A 13630-nucleotide genomic window follows, 5' to 3' on the forward strand; every position below is an offset into this window, starting at 1 on the left:
TATCCACCCTCCTTTACAAACACTTTATTATAAACATCATCAACCATGCTTGCCCTGACTGTGCAGCTGGGAGAAGTCTTCTTTAGCTGGCAACATCGCTTCCAGAACCAGCAAACGTGATTTTCATTCCTGAAAGAACTTCATCCTGTTCTTAGAGTAAATCTACTGTGGAATGTTGGGCTTTGGGACAGGGAGACTTGAAAACCTTGTTTATGGAAGAGATTAAAACTCACCCACATCTGTTTTGTTGAGTACCCTGTCTAGACATTCTTGGCTCTCTCTTACCACCTTTAAGAAAAGCTTACTGATCCTTCCTCTAGAGAGAGGATTTGCGGATCATTGGATCACGAAGGCAGGTAAATGAAGGGCATGCTGTGTTTAAATTTTACAAAATCAGGAAGCCAAGCCTTAGTTTGCCAAGCCCTACTGTCATGGTGAGGCTAGGAGCCCAAGTTCTGTCTAGAATATCTGAACATTCTGAATGGATGCTTATCACCGAGTATTTGTTTTTTGTGTCAGAGAAACATGCTCCAAGTGCACTACTCTGGTATGAAATTTTAGAACAGTGAAGGAGAATATCAGTACCTTTGGCCCAGATTATTTAATGTGAAGAATCCAAGTGGAATATACATTAGGAGGGAGTGATGTTATATTTCCTAGTGTCAAACTGAACGAGGATGAAATTCACTTCAGTGCACTTATCTAGAATAAAGCAAACAATTGCAGCTGCTTGGGAACTGGAAAGAGTAACTAAGCCTGCATTTCAGTTGGATTTCCACCCAGTCTCTGCCTTTGGAAGTTAAAATGATTAGTGTGACAAATTTTCATTTATCTGGTGTTTGATTACTTTTCACTTTTAAATTACAAGATAAAAATGGTATAAGAGAAAATTAAAATAACCTAAAAGAAATTTAAACTATAAAAATTTTGGTCCCTTTTTTTTTATATATATTTTATTGATTTTTTACAGAGAGGAAGGGAGAGGGAGAGAGAGTCAGAAACATCGATGAGAGAGAAACATCGATCAGCTGCCTCCTGCACACCCCCTACTGGGTATGTGCCCGCAACCAAGGTACATGCCCTTGACCGGAATCGAACCCGGGACCCTTCAGTCCGCAGGCCGACGCTCTATCCACTGAGCCACACCGGTCAGGGCAAAATTTTGGTCCCTTTAATGAATCCTTCAATCTCAAGTCAAAGCCAGAAATATCCCACATGTGAACAAATGCCATTAGGAATCATATTGTGGTACCAGCCCTTCCCCCTCAATAATGCAAATCCATTGATTCTTCACCAGCAATTTTTTTGATAGAGGCTGAAAAATGCCTTTTCCAGTGAATTTCCAGATTCAAGAATTTCTCAAGGCCTATGCCTGGTAAGACCTATTTGAAACCTCTAAACTGCCAGTAAGAATTGGTCTCAGAGGATCTTTCAAGGAAGTAAAAATGTATTCCAAAGAATACTTAAAATCCTATAGCATTTGTTCGCTTTATCCAAGAGGGAAGAGAAGTCACAGAGGGTCCTCTGCATTCTTGCTACACAGGGGACAGGCATGTGAGTATGCTCAAGTGCCAATCCTATTCAGCCACGCCCCTTGCAGTGGGATGCTGAAAAGAATGATTACCTTGTTAAAAAAAAATGACATTTTGTCAGTCACTTAAAAGCTAACCTGAAGATTTATTGTAGAGGCTTAATTTTGTTTTTTCCAAAAGACCTTTTCTCGTCCTCTAAAACTGTTTACATACGGAGGAGGTGCTCTGGTTGTGGACGGAGGTTGAAGGAACGAGGAGTGAGGAGATGCAGAAAAAAGCCCAGTTCTTCATGATGTACAAAACCTGTTCGGCCTGTAGTCTTCCATCTACAAAGATTTCTGGGCCTGCTGTTTTCATCTGGAAGACTGTTCATTGACAATGCATTACAATTTCTCCAGTTATTACATAAGAAATTAACTGCTAAGATTTGGAAATCTATAGGCAAATTTTCTTCCAAAGTTGGTAATAAAACCAATGTTTTGTTTTACAATAAGCCACTGAATTACCTAATGACTAGCTCTGTAGCCCTTTGAATGATGCATTACAGCGGAGAATCCAGAACATCCCACTGCAAGGTGAGTCACCGAGTGGACACTTGATACAGAGCAATGCCTGTACCAGACCTGCTATGTCCTCCAACCACTAAGCTTGGCCAATCTGATAGCTTTAATAGGACATGACCACTTTTTACCCTTCATTTCTTATAATCATAGAATTTTCCTTCTTGGAAACAAAAATTATTACAGAGATTATCAGAGTGACAGGTACAGCATTATGGGTGTTCCAAAAGATTACAGTCAGTTGGAAACGTTGAACTGATTCATAATAGTTTTTCAAGGCTTTGGACCATTTGCATTTTTAAGTTTGTATAAGACATTGCAATTGTTAAAGATAAATTAGGTGACTACCTAATAAACTAAAAGTGGAACTCCCATTTGACATAGAGATCCCACTTCTAGGAATATATCCCAAGAAACTAGAAACACCAATTAGAAAGGATATATGCACCCCTATGTTCATAGCAGCACAATTTACAATAGCTAAGATTTGGAAACAGCCTAAGTGCCCATCAGCAGATGAATGGATTAAAAAGCTGTGGTACATCTACACAATGGAATACTATGCTGCAGTAAAAAAAACAAAAAACCAAGGAATTCTTACCATTTGCAACAGCATGGATGGAACTGGAGAGCATTATGCTAAGTGAAATAAGCCAGTCAGAGAAAGATAAATATCACATGATCTCACTCATTTATGGAATATAATGAACAACATAAACTGATGAACAAAAATAGATCCAGAGACAGAGAAACATCAATCAGATCATTAAACCTCAGAGGGAAGGTAGGGGAGGGTGGGGGTAAGGGGGAGAGATCAACCAAAGGACTTGTATGCATGCATATAAGCCTAACCAATGGACACAGACAACAGGGGGGTGAGGGCATGAGTGGGGGGGGGGAGGAAATGGGGGATAAGGACACATATGTAATACCTTAATCAATAAAGAAATTTTAAAAAAAGGTAAATTAGGTAGTAATGGTGTCAGAGGCTGAAGGGTAATTAGGCCACACAGTACATCTCGTGTCCACATCCCATGCAATTTTTGCAGAATGCTGAACTATGTAAACTGCTATTATAAAACAGGCAATTATTGCACCAAATTTTCCATAAAATCCATCCAAGTAAATCTTGTAGCTTCTCATCTTTGCAGATGAGCATCTTGCCTTTGAGGAGATATAGTAGAAAGAAAAAAACAACACTTGCCATGGAAACCAGCAGGAAGATGTCTTGTCTGAGATAATGTAAGTTTTTCATTTCATTAGCTCTCTCCTCCACCTCATTTATTCACCCAACAAGCATTTATTGAGCACCTTGTATGTACCAGGCACTGTTCTAGGCTCTGGGGATACATTAAACAAAACACAGGAAAGTCCCTGCCCCAGGAGGGCTTACATTCTAGTAGAGGGAGACAGACAAACACCTAAATACATAATATCACAGGGTTTCAAAATTGCTTAGAAATATCCTTTCTGAAATCTGTGTACTGACATCTATGATAAAGTGAGAGGAGGGGCCAATAATGAACTGTAGACATGAGTTCCAGGTTCATGATCTCTAAGCCCAACCACTCTGGGCCTCCATTTCCTCATCTATAAAATGAGGGGAGGTAGAATTAAGTAAATTTTTTAAAGGCAAAGGGCCCTTTTAGGCTCTTTTTTTCATGGTTTTAAAGGAGACGCTTGCACAAAGTCAAGAGCCAGTTTGATGACTGTTCTATGATTTTAAAAAATGTTTAAAAATGAAATATAAGAAATCCTTAGGTATTCCACATACACTCAACACTTGAAATGCCAATCTAAACTTCATAAATAACAAATGTCTTATTTACAACTGCTAAAGAATGAAGTCCTGTTACCATGATCATGAGCTAGCTGAGAAAAAAAGTTATTTATTCATCAAGCCTACTCATTTCCATTGTTGGTTACATAATTCCAGTCCCGCCTCATTTGTAAAAAGTCCTATAGCTGTGAAATCCTCTCCTAAGATCACTGACCTTGTGCCCCTAATTAACCTTTTCCACTGGACTATGAGCTCACTGAAAACAGGGGTTGGGTCCTCGCTTCTTTCAAGAACAACCCACATGAGATTCAGTCCAGGTAATCCACAGACATGAAAGCATTGCACCTACCCCATGTTTTATGGACACAGGCCTTTTGGGAGCCAACATTAGCTCTTTGGCTATAAAAATAGTTCTGCTTAGTAAAATTAGAGCTATGGTGTACCAAAAGGCACTCTAATGTCTAAAAAGAAAGAAAAAAAAAAGGTTTCCAGAACAATTCACAGACTAGAACAGTATGAATTAATGAATATCCTAACCTCTTTGGAAGCCCTGGTGGAATGTTAATGTATATTTAATAATGCAAGTGAAATAGCACATCTTTTGCAATCAATTTTTCTTTAAGAAGATAATACTGCTGGAGAGCTGAGTGTCAAATAAGGCTGGGGTCATACTTATTAACTTGGTATGAGTTATGAAACCTCTGATTCTCTTGAAAGATAAATTGCATTCACTGGTTTGATTTTGAAATAGAAAAACCTCAAATTTCAATCAATCCAGCAGCTAAGGATGACAGGAAATTTTGCAGGACTCTAAGGAATCTTATTTTCTTGTCTGGATCAGATCCCCACTGACACCTGGAGGTTTCTGAAGGCTGCATGCTCTGTCTTTGAGTTTTGTCGGTTGCTGTGTAATCAAATATCCTGCACATGTTTTCAAATTTGATCAGGCAGGCCTCATCAGAAGGACACATCTTGTCAGTGCCTTTAGAGGCAAAGTGAAATCTGTCTCAATAACTGAATTTAATTCCTTCCTGTTGCTCTGTGGTGTCAAGATATATATTATAGAGTGTCAATGTTATCAGAACTGCCTAACATGGGCTGCTGTGTAGAGTCTTTACTATCCCGTCAGTCGCTGAAAAGGAATAATGACCACATCCTTGCTTGGGTGAACACTACCACTTCAGGACCAGATGGGCAAGGGCATTGCACGTAACCTTGAAGCAGCAGCATGATATCTTCTAACAATAAACAAGATCTCAACCAGAGCTGTATGGACTATGAGGGCAGGTCCAGCAGACATTAGCTGCATAAATGAAAGTCAGAGAAGAATAAGGAAGTTCAGACGACTTTTGGCAACCTAGATCACAGTTACAGGTAAATTCTTGTTAGTAAAGGAAATGCACTTTGGTGTACATCATGGAATTTGTGTATGTGTTCAAGTTGTTGAGTATATGCTACCAATAAGAATGCGGTCCCTTTCTCACAAGGATAGGCAGGAGGAATGTAAAGCCTTGATGACATTCAGTGTCCTTACATCAGTGTGACTTCAGCCCTTCCCAACCAACCCAAAGGGTCCATGGGTTGGACACAAGAGTGCATCAGGCTGTTCTTGGCTGTTAGGCTTCAGAAAGTCACTGTGCGCAGTGTACTCTTTGGGGTGGAAGTCTCTGAGCTGATAACTCTTAAGTCCAAACCTCCATGGGCACCATGGCTTCTTTGGTTCCCACAGAAGGCAGTAGGCATTCTCCAGACAAGAAATTAAAGGGGAATTGCACCAAGAACCCACGAATCTTTTTCAGTTCCTCCTCAGCTCTAATGGGATCTTCCTTTGCCAATATGGGCTTGGTTATAAAGTCTCTCAGCTGAATTAAAGTGTGCACTTCATCATTGGGAAGGCACCGGAACACCTGGTTAAAACACAAAGAGGAAACTGAGTGATAAGTTTAAAAGAAAGCATATCCCATTTTTGTAAAAATACTAATTCAAGAGACAAATCTTGGCTTTATAAAACACATATTAGTTTTATGTCTCAGCATAGAGCTGACTGAAAAGTTGCTTTTCTTATTTACTATAAAGAAACAGACAAATTTGCTTGCTTCCAAAAATAAAATCATAAGTAGAATCATATCTGATCTACACAAATTATTAACCCCAGGATAATGTCAAACTTATAGTAAGGAATTTCATTGATGTTATGTTTTAGATAATAATCAACCCTTAGTTTCAGTGGAGGTTCTAGATTAAGAGAAAAATTGTATAATTTATTTTCTCTGACTTTTTATTTTGAAAAATTTTCCTATCTGTACCTTAAGAGTTATCCACTGTATACTTATTTTGCTCATTGAAAATATGTTTCAGATATCATAACACTTCAGCATGCATTTCTTAAGAATAAGGACATGTGTCTATATAATCACAATACCATTCTCACACCTCAGAAAATCAATTGCATATTATTTTTAAGATGTGATCCATATTCAGATTTATCCTATTATCCCCCAAATGTCTTTTATAGCTGTTATCATCCCAATCCAGGATCCAAACGAGGCTGTCCACTGTATTTTAAAAATTACATTTTAAAAAACTGCTGCACATGACCTATTTGATCATGGCCTTGGATCTCAGCATGAAATAAGGCTGTGTAGGTAGTGGTCATGTTTCATTAGGAATGATGAAATCTCCGTGCTGGAGGGAGGGGACTCTGCAAGTCACGAAGAAGAACACACTCTTACCCAACCTGATAGGTGGTCGATGGATCTCAGCTTGAATATTTGCTATGATGCAAAGCTGGCTACTTCGTGAAGTAACCTGTTCCATGTTTAGACAACTCTTAATTCTTGTACATAATCAATGGATAGAACTTACTAGGAAATGCATTTGGCCTCCCTAACAAATGGGGCTGGTTTTAAAACACCTTTCCAAAATTAGAGCTGTCCAACAAAGAAAGTGTCTTATTATTAATAAGCTTCATTATAAGTATGGATACCATGTACTGTGTGATAGATACATTTAATAGGATAATCTTTAGCCTCATAACTACCCCAGTGAATATTCTTCCTAATTTATAGAAGAATGGAAGGCTCCGAATGCCAAGTCACTATTCACAAAGTTATATTACCAGCAACTGGGTGAGCTGGGTTGAACCCAGTTCTGACTCACTTTTCGATCCCATCTGCCTCTTTTTTCTTTGTCACCAGACATATACAAAGGCTGGGTAACCACCTAAGGATGCTCATGATGGATTCCTGAAGCAGATGAGAGATCAGAATGCCACCACAGTCTCTTCTGAACCATAATCTGTGGTGCTTTTTGACTCTTTGCTTTCTAATATCTGCAGAGAGGTATTTTATTACAACTTGGAGGTAAATTGTTTTTTACACTCATTAAGAATACACCAAACCAATTATGTGCAGAAATAATGATGTGCTTTTGTGATGAAATTCAATGAAGAAAATAAGGCGGGGCGAGGGGAGAGTATATAAGACTTACCTTGTCATAAATTGTAGCATTTCGAGCTGCCGTTGAAACCCACACCTCCTTGAAGAATTTGTCACTCACTGGATCCTGAATGTCCTCACTTGAGTCAGAAAGATAGCCAAGGACAACCCTGAAATGCAAGTGTCCTCCAAATTGAGCAACCAAGATGGAGCAGTCTGCTACAGGCATTGTTTCCAGTGGTAACTTCATTAAAACTTTGTACGTGTGTATGTGTCTGTTTATATAAAAAACCCAAGTTTCAAAACAAAACAGAAACCCCTAAGTTGCTATGATGCTTGAAAGTTTTAACTGTTAAACAGAGAGAGAGGCCTTAATTTTGATCTAAGGGAGTCCTTGTAATTTGGTTTAAATGGGTGAGCACCATGGAGAATAGGATTAGCATTCACAAGTGCCAGCAAATAAAACACGTAACCTTGAAGAAACGTGAAGCAGCAGCAGCATCATACCTTCTAACAATAAACAAGATGTGTTAAGCCCTTTCCAAGAGCCATCTCAGTAAATCCTCTACAACATTATGAAAAAGCAACTATTATTATCTTCATTTTATAGATAAGGGAACTAAAGCACAGAGAGGTTAAATAACTTCTTTAAGGCCACATAGCTGGTAAGCTGTAGACCTGGGCCTCTGACCAGGACCATCCCAAACCTGTGCTCTTAACCATGACTTGATCTCTCTCTGTCTCTCCCCCCTCCTCCCTCCCTCTTTCCTTTCCCCCATCTGTCTGTCCCTCCCTCTTTCCTTCCTTCTTTCCTTCCTCCCTTCCCTTCTTTCCCTTCCTTTTTTCCTTCGTTTGGTCCAATAACTATGCTGAACTCTAGGGTACAGAAGGAAATACAAATGACATGGAGCCTCTCTGGGTAGATTTAAATTTAGTGGGTGAGATCAACAATGAATAAATACTCACCCTCAAAAGAATTGACTAAAATTTTGGTAAATACAGATATACTTTAAGAGTATGAGATGGGAATAATTAGGGAGGCTCTGAATTTCGCCTACCTGTTTACCTAACCCTATCTATCATCTTTTAGAATTCAGTACAAAGTCACTGCCATAAAACTTTTTATGCTCCCCCCTTTCAATCTCCTATTCTCTCCATCAAGCCTGGGAGGTTTGAACATTCTTCCTCTGTTCCCCACTATAATTCATATATGCTTTGTTTTTATCAGAGCACCTGCAATACACACTATGCAACTTTTTATGTCTACCAGGCCCATTTCCCACTTCTAGCATAATCATTCTTTGAGAGAACATGACTTGGCTACTCTCATATCCCCAGAGTGCCTGGCATAAAAGAAACCACATACTAGATGCTGTCTGAATGATTGTATATAAACAGGGGACTCAAAATTAGAAACTCTCAAGCAAAGCAAGACAAGTTTTAGAGGTCATATTTGAAAATGATAAAAACCCTGAACTTAGAGAAGGCCTTAGGGTTAAAAAGGACTTCCATCTTAATCCTGTGAGGTAGATGGTACATGATTCCTATTTTGCAGATGGGGACCTAAAGTTTAGACACAGACTAGTAATAGAGCTAAAATTCAAACTGAGTCCAGAGTCCTTTGCTCACATACCTGGTAGGTTCCAAGAATATCAGAAAGACTTGTGCTTTGTTGAAAATAGAAATGGGGAAATAGGCCTTTGAAGGACTTTGGCATTCACATTGAGTGAAACTGGGGCATATAGCAGACACTGGGGCAGAGGAGATATAGGATCCAACTTGCATATTGAAATATGGCTGCTGTATTGAGAACAGACTGCAGGGCAAGGGTTGGAATGGGGAGATCAGTCAGGAGTTACTGCAGTAACCTAGGTGAACGATGGTGGTGGCTTGGGTGGTGCAGAGAAAGATAGAGCCAATGGGTTTTACTGATAATGTAGGTATAGGGTGTGAGAAAAAGTGAGGCACCAAGAATGACTAGCAGAGTTTTGGCTTGAGTAACTAGGATAATGCAGTTGCCAATAGCTGAGACTGGGAATTCTGTGGATAGAGCCAATTTGTGGGGGGAAATTAGGAATTCCATTTTTAATCTATTGAAATATCTATTAAATAGTCAAGTGGCAATGTGAGGCAGGCAGTTGAAAAAATGAACCTGGAGTTTGTGAGGGAAGGCTTGGTAGGAGATATACATTTTAGATTTGTCCATATATGTATTCTAGAGGCCGGGTGCACGAAATTCCTGCACTTGGGGTTGGGAGGTCCCCTCAGCCTGGCCTGCACTCTCTCATAGCCCAGGAGCCCTTGGGAGATGTCTGACTGCCGGCTTAGGCCTGCTCCAGGAGTGGGCCTAAGCTGGCAGTCGGACATCCTTAGCGCTGCCACAGAGGTGGGAGAGGCTCCTGCCACCACCACTGTGCTTGCCAGCCGTGAGTCCGGCTCAGGGCTTCTGGATGAGTGACACTCCCCCTATGGGAGTTCACTGACCACCAGGGGGAAGATCCTGTGTTGAGCGTCTGCCCCCTGGTGGTCAGTGCACATCATAGCAACTGGTCATTCTACCATTCGGTCTATTTGCATATTAGCCTTTTATTTTATAGGATGCATAAAGCCATGTGACTTTAACTGGGTTTACCCAAAGGAGTGAGTATAGACAGAGAAGGGGACCTGGGGCACCTCAGCAGTTGGGGAGAGAAGGAATGGCCATGGAGACTGGAGAAAAGCCAGAGGACCTCCTATCCCAGAACTACATGACATACGGCATCAAGGAGAACTGTGTCAATTTCAAATGAGAAGTGACCATTGATTGGATTTAACAGTGTGGAGATCGTTATGTTGTTATGTCCCAATTACTCCAACATTATCAACTCCTGAAAAAGCTCAGCCAGTCTTACAGGGATAAAAAAGCATCTCCTTTTAGTTTTAGTCTGCATTTTTTTTTGCTATATTAAAATTCTTTAAAGTAAGTGGATCTGGCACCATGGGCTCACTGGTAATCTTAGAATTTTGTAACCTCAAATTCTTTCTATTTCCACTTCAAATAATGTCTCCTTCAGCCAAAGAATACTAATTTGGGGAAATGGTAGGGCAAGAAGTAGTATTAAAATGCGCAGCTACAATAATATAGGAATCACTTTTACACAGGTCTTCAGGGATGATGTTTGCACACGGATGCTGCTGCTCATTAAGACCCAAAGCTAAATTTGACTGCACCTAATTTGAGGGACTGTACAAGTTATATTAGTAACAATAAATCAGTTATAATAATACCTTTGATTTAGGTCAGGTCTAACCAGCTGAAAACTGAGCAAAAAGAATATTTCTGTGACTTTGCTTTTAAATTAGAACAAGAGGTAAGGCAACGTGTCTACCATGTTAGCGGTGAAGAGCTTGTATGTAGAAAAAGTATTTAAATAAGTCCATAACAGACATCTAGTAATAAATTATTTTCCCTGTCAGTTTTTTAATGATAAGAAACTTATATTGAAATGCACAGTGAAAATAATATGAAGTACTTTGGGTATTCTTCTGAGGACTAAGGTTCCAGAGAAAATGAGTTTGCTTTTATATTGATGTATAATGGCAATTATTTATTTAAAGTTGAATTGTTTACACATCAGTAGGACAATAGAAAAACTGCAGAAAATTGTTTCTGTTCTTCCCATTCCTCACGTCTGTTGCTTTAAATGATTCTGACTCTACTTGTGAAGATAATGGTTTCTGCTCAGTGACGGTTACGTCTGTGAAGTTTGGATAATTTTCTAGGACTTAATGAACTGTTGGACATATAATTGCAGCGCCCTGATGACTGATTCTACTTAGAATTGACTTCACATTAAAATATGTCTCTCTATTTTTCCAGGTGGCAAATGGATTGAAGTTGCATTTTTTAAGAGGAAAAAAATGGCCACAATATTTATGTTTGAGAATATTTCCTAATAAAAAGAGCTAAAGTGGACACAAGGCTTTTGTGGTGCTTTTTAATATATTATCTGTGTTTGCCATGGTGGCAAAATGAAAATGATTGTTCAAGAACAACTGCCTCTTTAAGACAGTTTGAAAATAGCCAGGAAAAATAAAAGCACCTAGGAATAAATTTAGCATGAAATGTATAAGAGCAGCATACAAAAAACTCTAATGCTTACTTAAGAACACACCCAATAATAAAAACCCTTAAGCTTTATTGAAGAACAAAAAAAAATTGTTGAATAAATTGAAGTCTATATCTTATTCTTAAATAGAATGACTCAATATTATAAAGATGTCAATTCTTTTTATGTCTATAATAATAAGAAGGTAATATGCTAATTAGAACTGATGTCATTCCGGACATCATTCCGGACAAAGCCGGGGCTTGAGCGAAGCCAGGGTCCCAGGTGCCAGAGGGAAGCCGGTGCTGGCAGCTGGGGGAAGGAAGGCCTACTCTTGCATGAATTTCGTGCAATCGGGCCTCTAGTTAATCTATAAATCCACTGTAATCCCAATAAAAAGTAAGAAGAGAGCTTGACTAAATAACTCAAAAGTTCATGGGTAAGAATGAATATTTAAGAGTAGCCAAGGTTATTCTGGAAAAGAATACTAATTTGGGGAAATGGTAGGGCAAGAAGTAGTATTAAAATGCGCAGCTACAATAATTAAAATGCTATCAAATTGAAAGTAAACTGGCTTTCAATAGAACATCATGGAGAGCCTAGTGATGCCAGGATATGTGGCCATTCAGTGTATCAGCAGGTTAGAGAGGCAAAAAGCACCCACAGCACATCATGCAGTTCTGGGTCGGCTGGTTGGTTAGGGGGAAATGTGAGAGTTCCTACCTCATTTCTTACACCAAAGTAAATTTCAGATGTTAAATGTGAAAAGTAATATCAAATAAGGACTAGAAAAATATAAGTAAATGTTTAATCTTGGGCTGGTAAAGCTATTCTAAACCAATAAGAAAAGGTAGTGGGGGTGGGGAGGAGAACCTTGATAGCTTTGATTAATAAGAATTGAAATTTCTCCTAAATCCTTTAAGTAAGAGGAATTGAAAATCAGATTTGCAACAAATGTGGCATAGGAATTTATAATTACTTACAAATCATTAAAATTAAATTAAAACATTTTAACTGGGCAAAGATCACAACTAGGTGAGACAATCTACAAAAGAACAATTACATGTGAATACATTTTTGAAAAACCTAAACATTCAAATTAAAATAGTAAAATTCCATTTGAAATCCAACAAATTGGCAAAGACTAAGTAAACTAACAGAACTCAGAGAAGACAGGGGGAATAAGCCCTCTAAATATTGCTAGAGACACAATAGGAAGTTGTTAGCAAAGAACACTGCACACTTCCTTTGACCAGAAATCCCATAGTTAGGATTTAGTTAAGGAAACAATTAAGAAAGTAAACTAGATGTTATCTAGAAACAAACCCATTTTTTTTTATATCAGCAGAAAATCTGTCTAACAATGAGGTACTACTTGAAGGAATTATGGCATACACAATATAATGCAGCCATTAGATGTTATAGAATACTTAATGAAAGTGTGTGTAACATTACATAAATAAGAAATAATTTTGTAGAACTGCAAGATCTTAATCATGTTTTCTTTAAAAAAGGACATAAAGTATAGCAATATATATGTGTAGAAAAAAGTAGAATGATATACGTCAAATGTTAAAATTGTTAGCACTGGGTGGTGGGATTACAAATAAATTTGATTTTTTAAATTGCTTTTCTGTGTTTGCCAAATTTTGTACAATGACAATATGTTGCAATCAGCACCACCTACTACTATAATTATTATGCATTCAGAACGTTATAAAGAAGCCCACCACTTTAAAGAAAAGACTTCAGCTCATGGAACTGAAAAAATATGACATTTCTAGTTTACACAGAAATATTTTTTCCCTGCCTATGCTGCAGTAGGCAATCAATGGGTTGATTAGCAGAATACTAATTTTAAACTCTCCCCTGCTAACCAGAACACATTAGGAGCTAATTGAAATACCAATGGTTTGAAAAAATTCTTACTGGCAAAACAATTAGTAACAAAGGCAATACAAATTGTGAGAAGGTATTGACAGTCCAGTTCTGAGGGATGGGTTTGCTGAGCTCCCATGGCAGTGAGAACAGAGTGAACCATTTCTGAAACGGAAGCTTATATTAGTTTTCAGAAGCAGAGTTAGGAAGGAGGGAAGTGGCCACCAGCATTTGCCGGAAGGGAGGGGCTCATTTTGGGCCCATCTGTAAGTGTGCCGGTTTCCAACTGCAACCATGAACACCAGAAGGGTTAAGCTGGTGCTGTTGCATATGTCTGTGCTGTGCCTTTCCCCAA

At 38.7% G+C, this 13630-nt stretch overlaps 1 protein-coding gene across 3 annotated transcripts in view; it reads right to left on the reverse strand.

Annotated features, from left to right (window-relative positions):
- Positions 1-1066: 1066 nt before the first annotated feature.
- Positions 1067-13630, reverse strand: part of PLD1 (phospholipase D1) — a 200954-nt gene continuing 188390 nt past the window's right edge. For 2 of the 3 annotated variants that reach the window (XM_079766495.1, XM_079766494.1), the window contains exons 26-27: positions 7362-7479; positions 1067-5779 (exon numbers count right to left, since the gene is read on the reverse strand). In XM_079766495.1, coding sequence (XP_079622621.1) covers positions 5555-5779; positions 7362-7479 — 343 coding nt within the window. In that variant the 3' untranslated portion in view covers positions 1067-5554. The remainder of the gene's footprint in view (positions 5780-7361; positions 7480-13630) is intronic. The other variant, XM_079766496.1, reaches the window with a different exon arrangement.

The sequence above is a fragment of the Cnephaeus nilssonii genome (assembly GCF_951640355.1).
Source record: "Cnephaeus nilssonii genome assembly, chromosome: 3".
NCBI lineage: Eukaryota > Metazoa > Chordata > Mammalia > Chiroptera > Vespertilionidae > Cnephaeus > Cnephaeus nilssonii.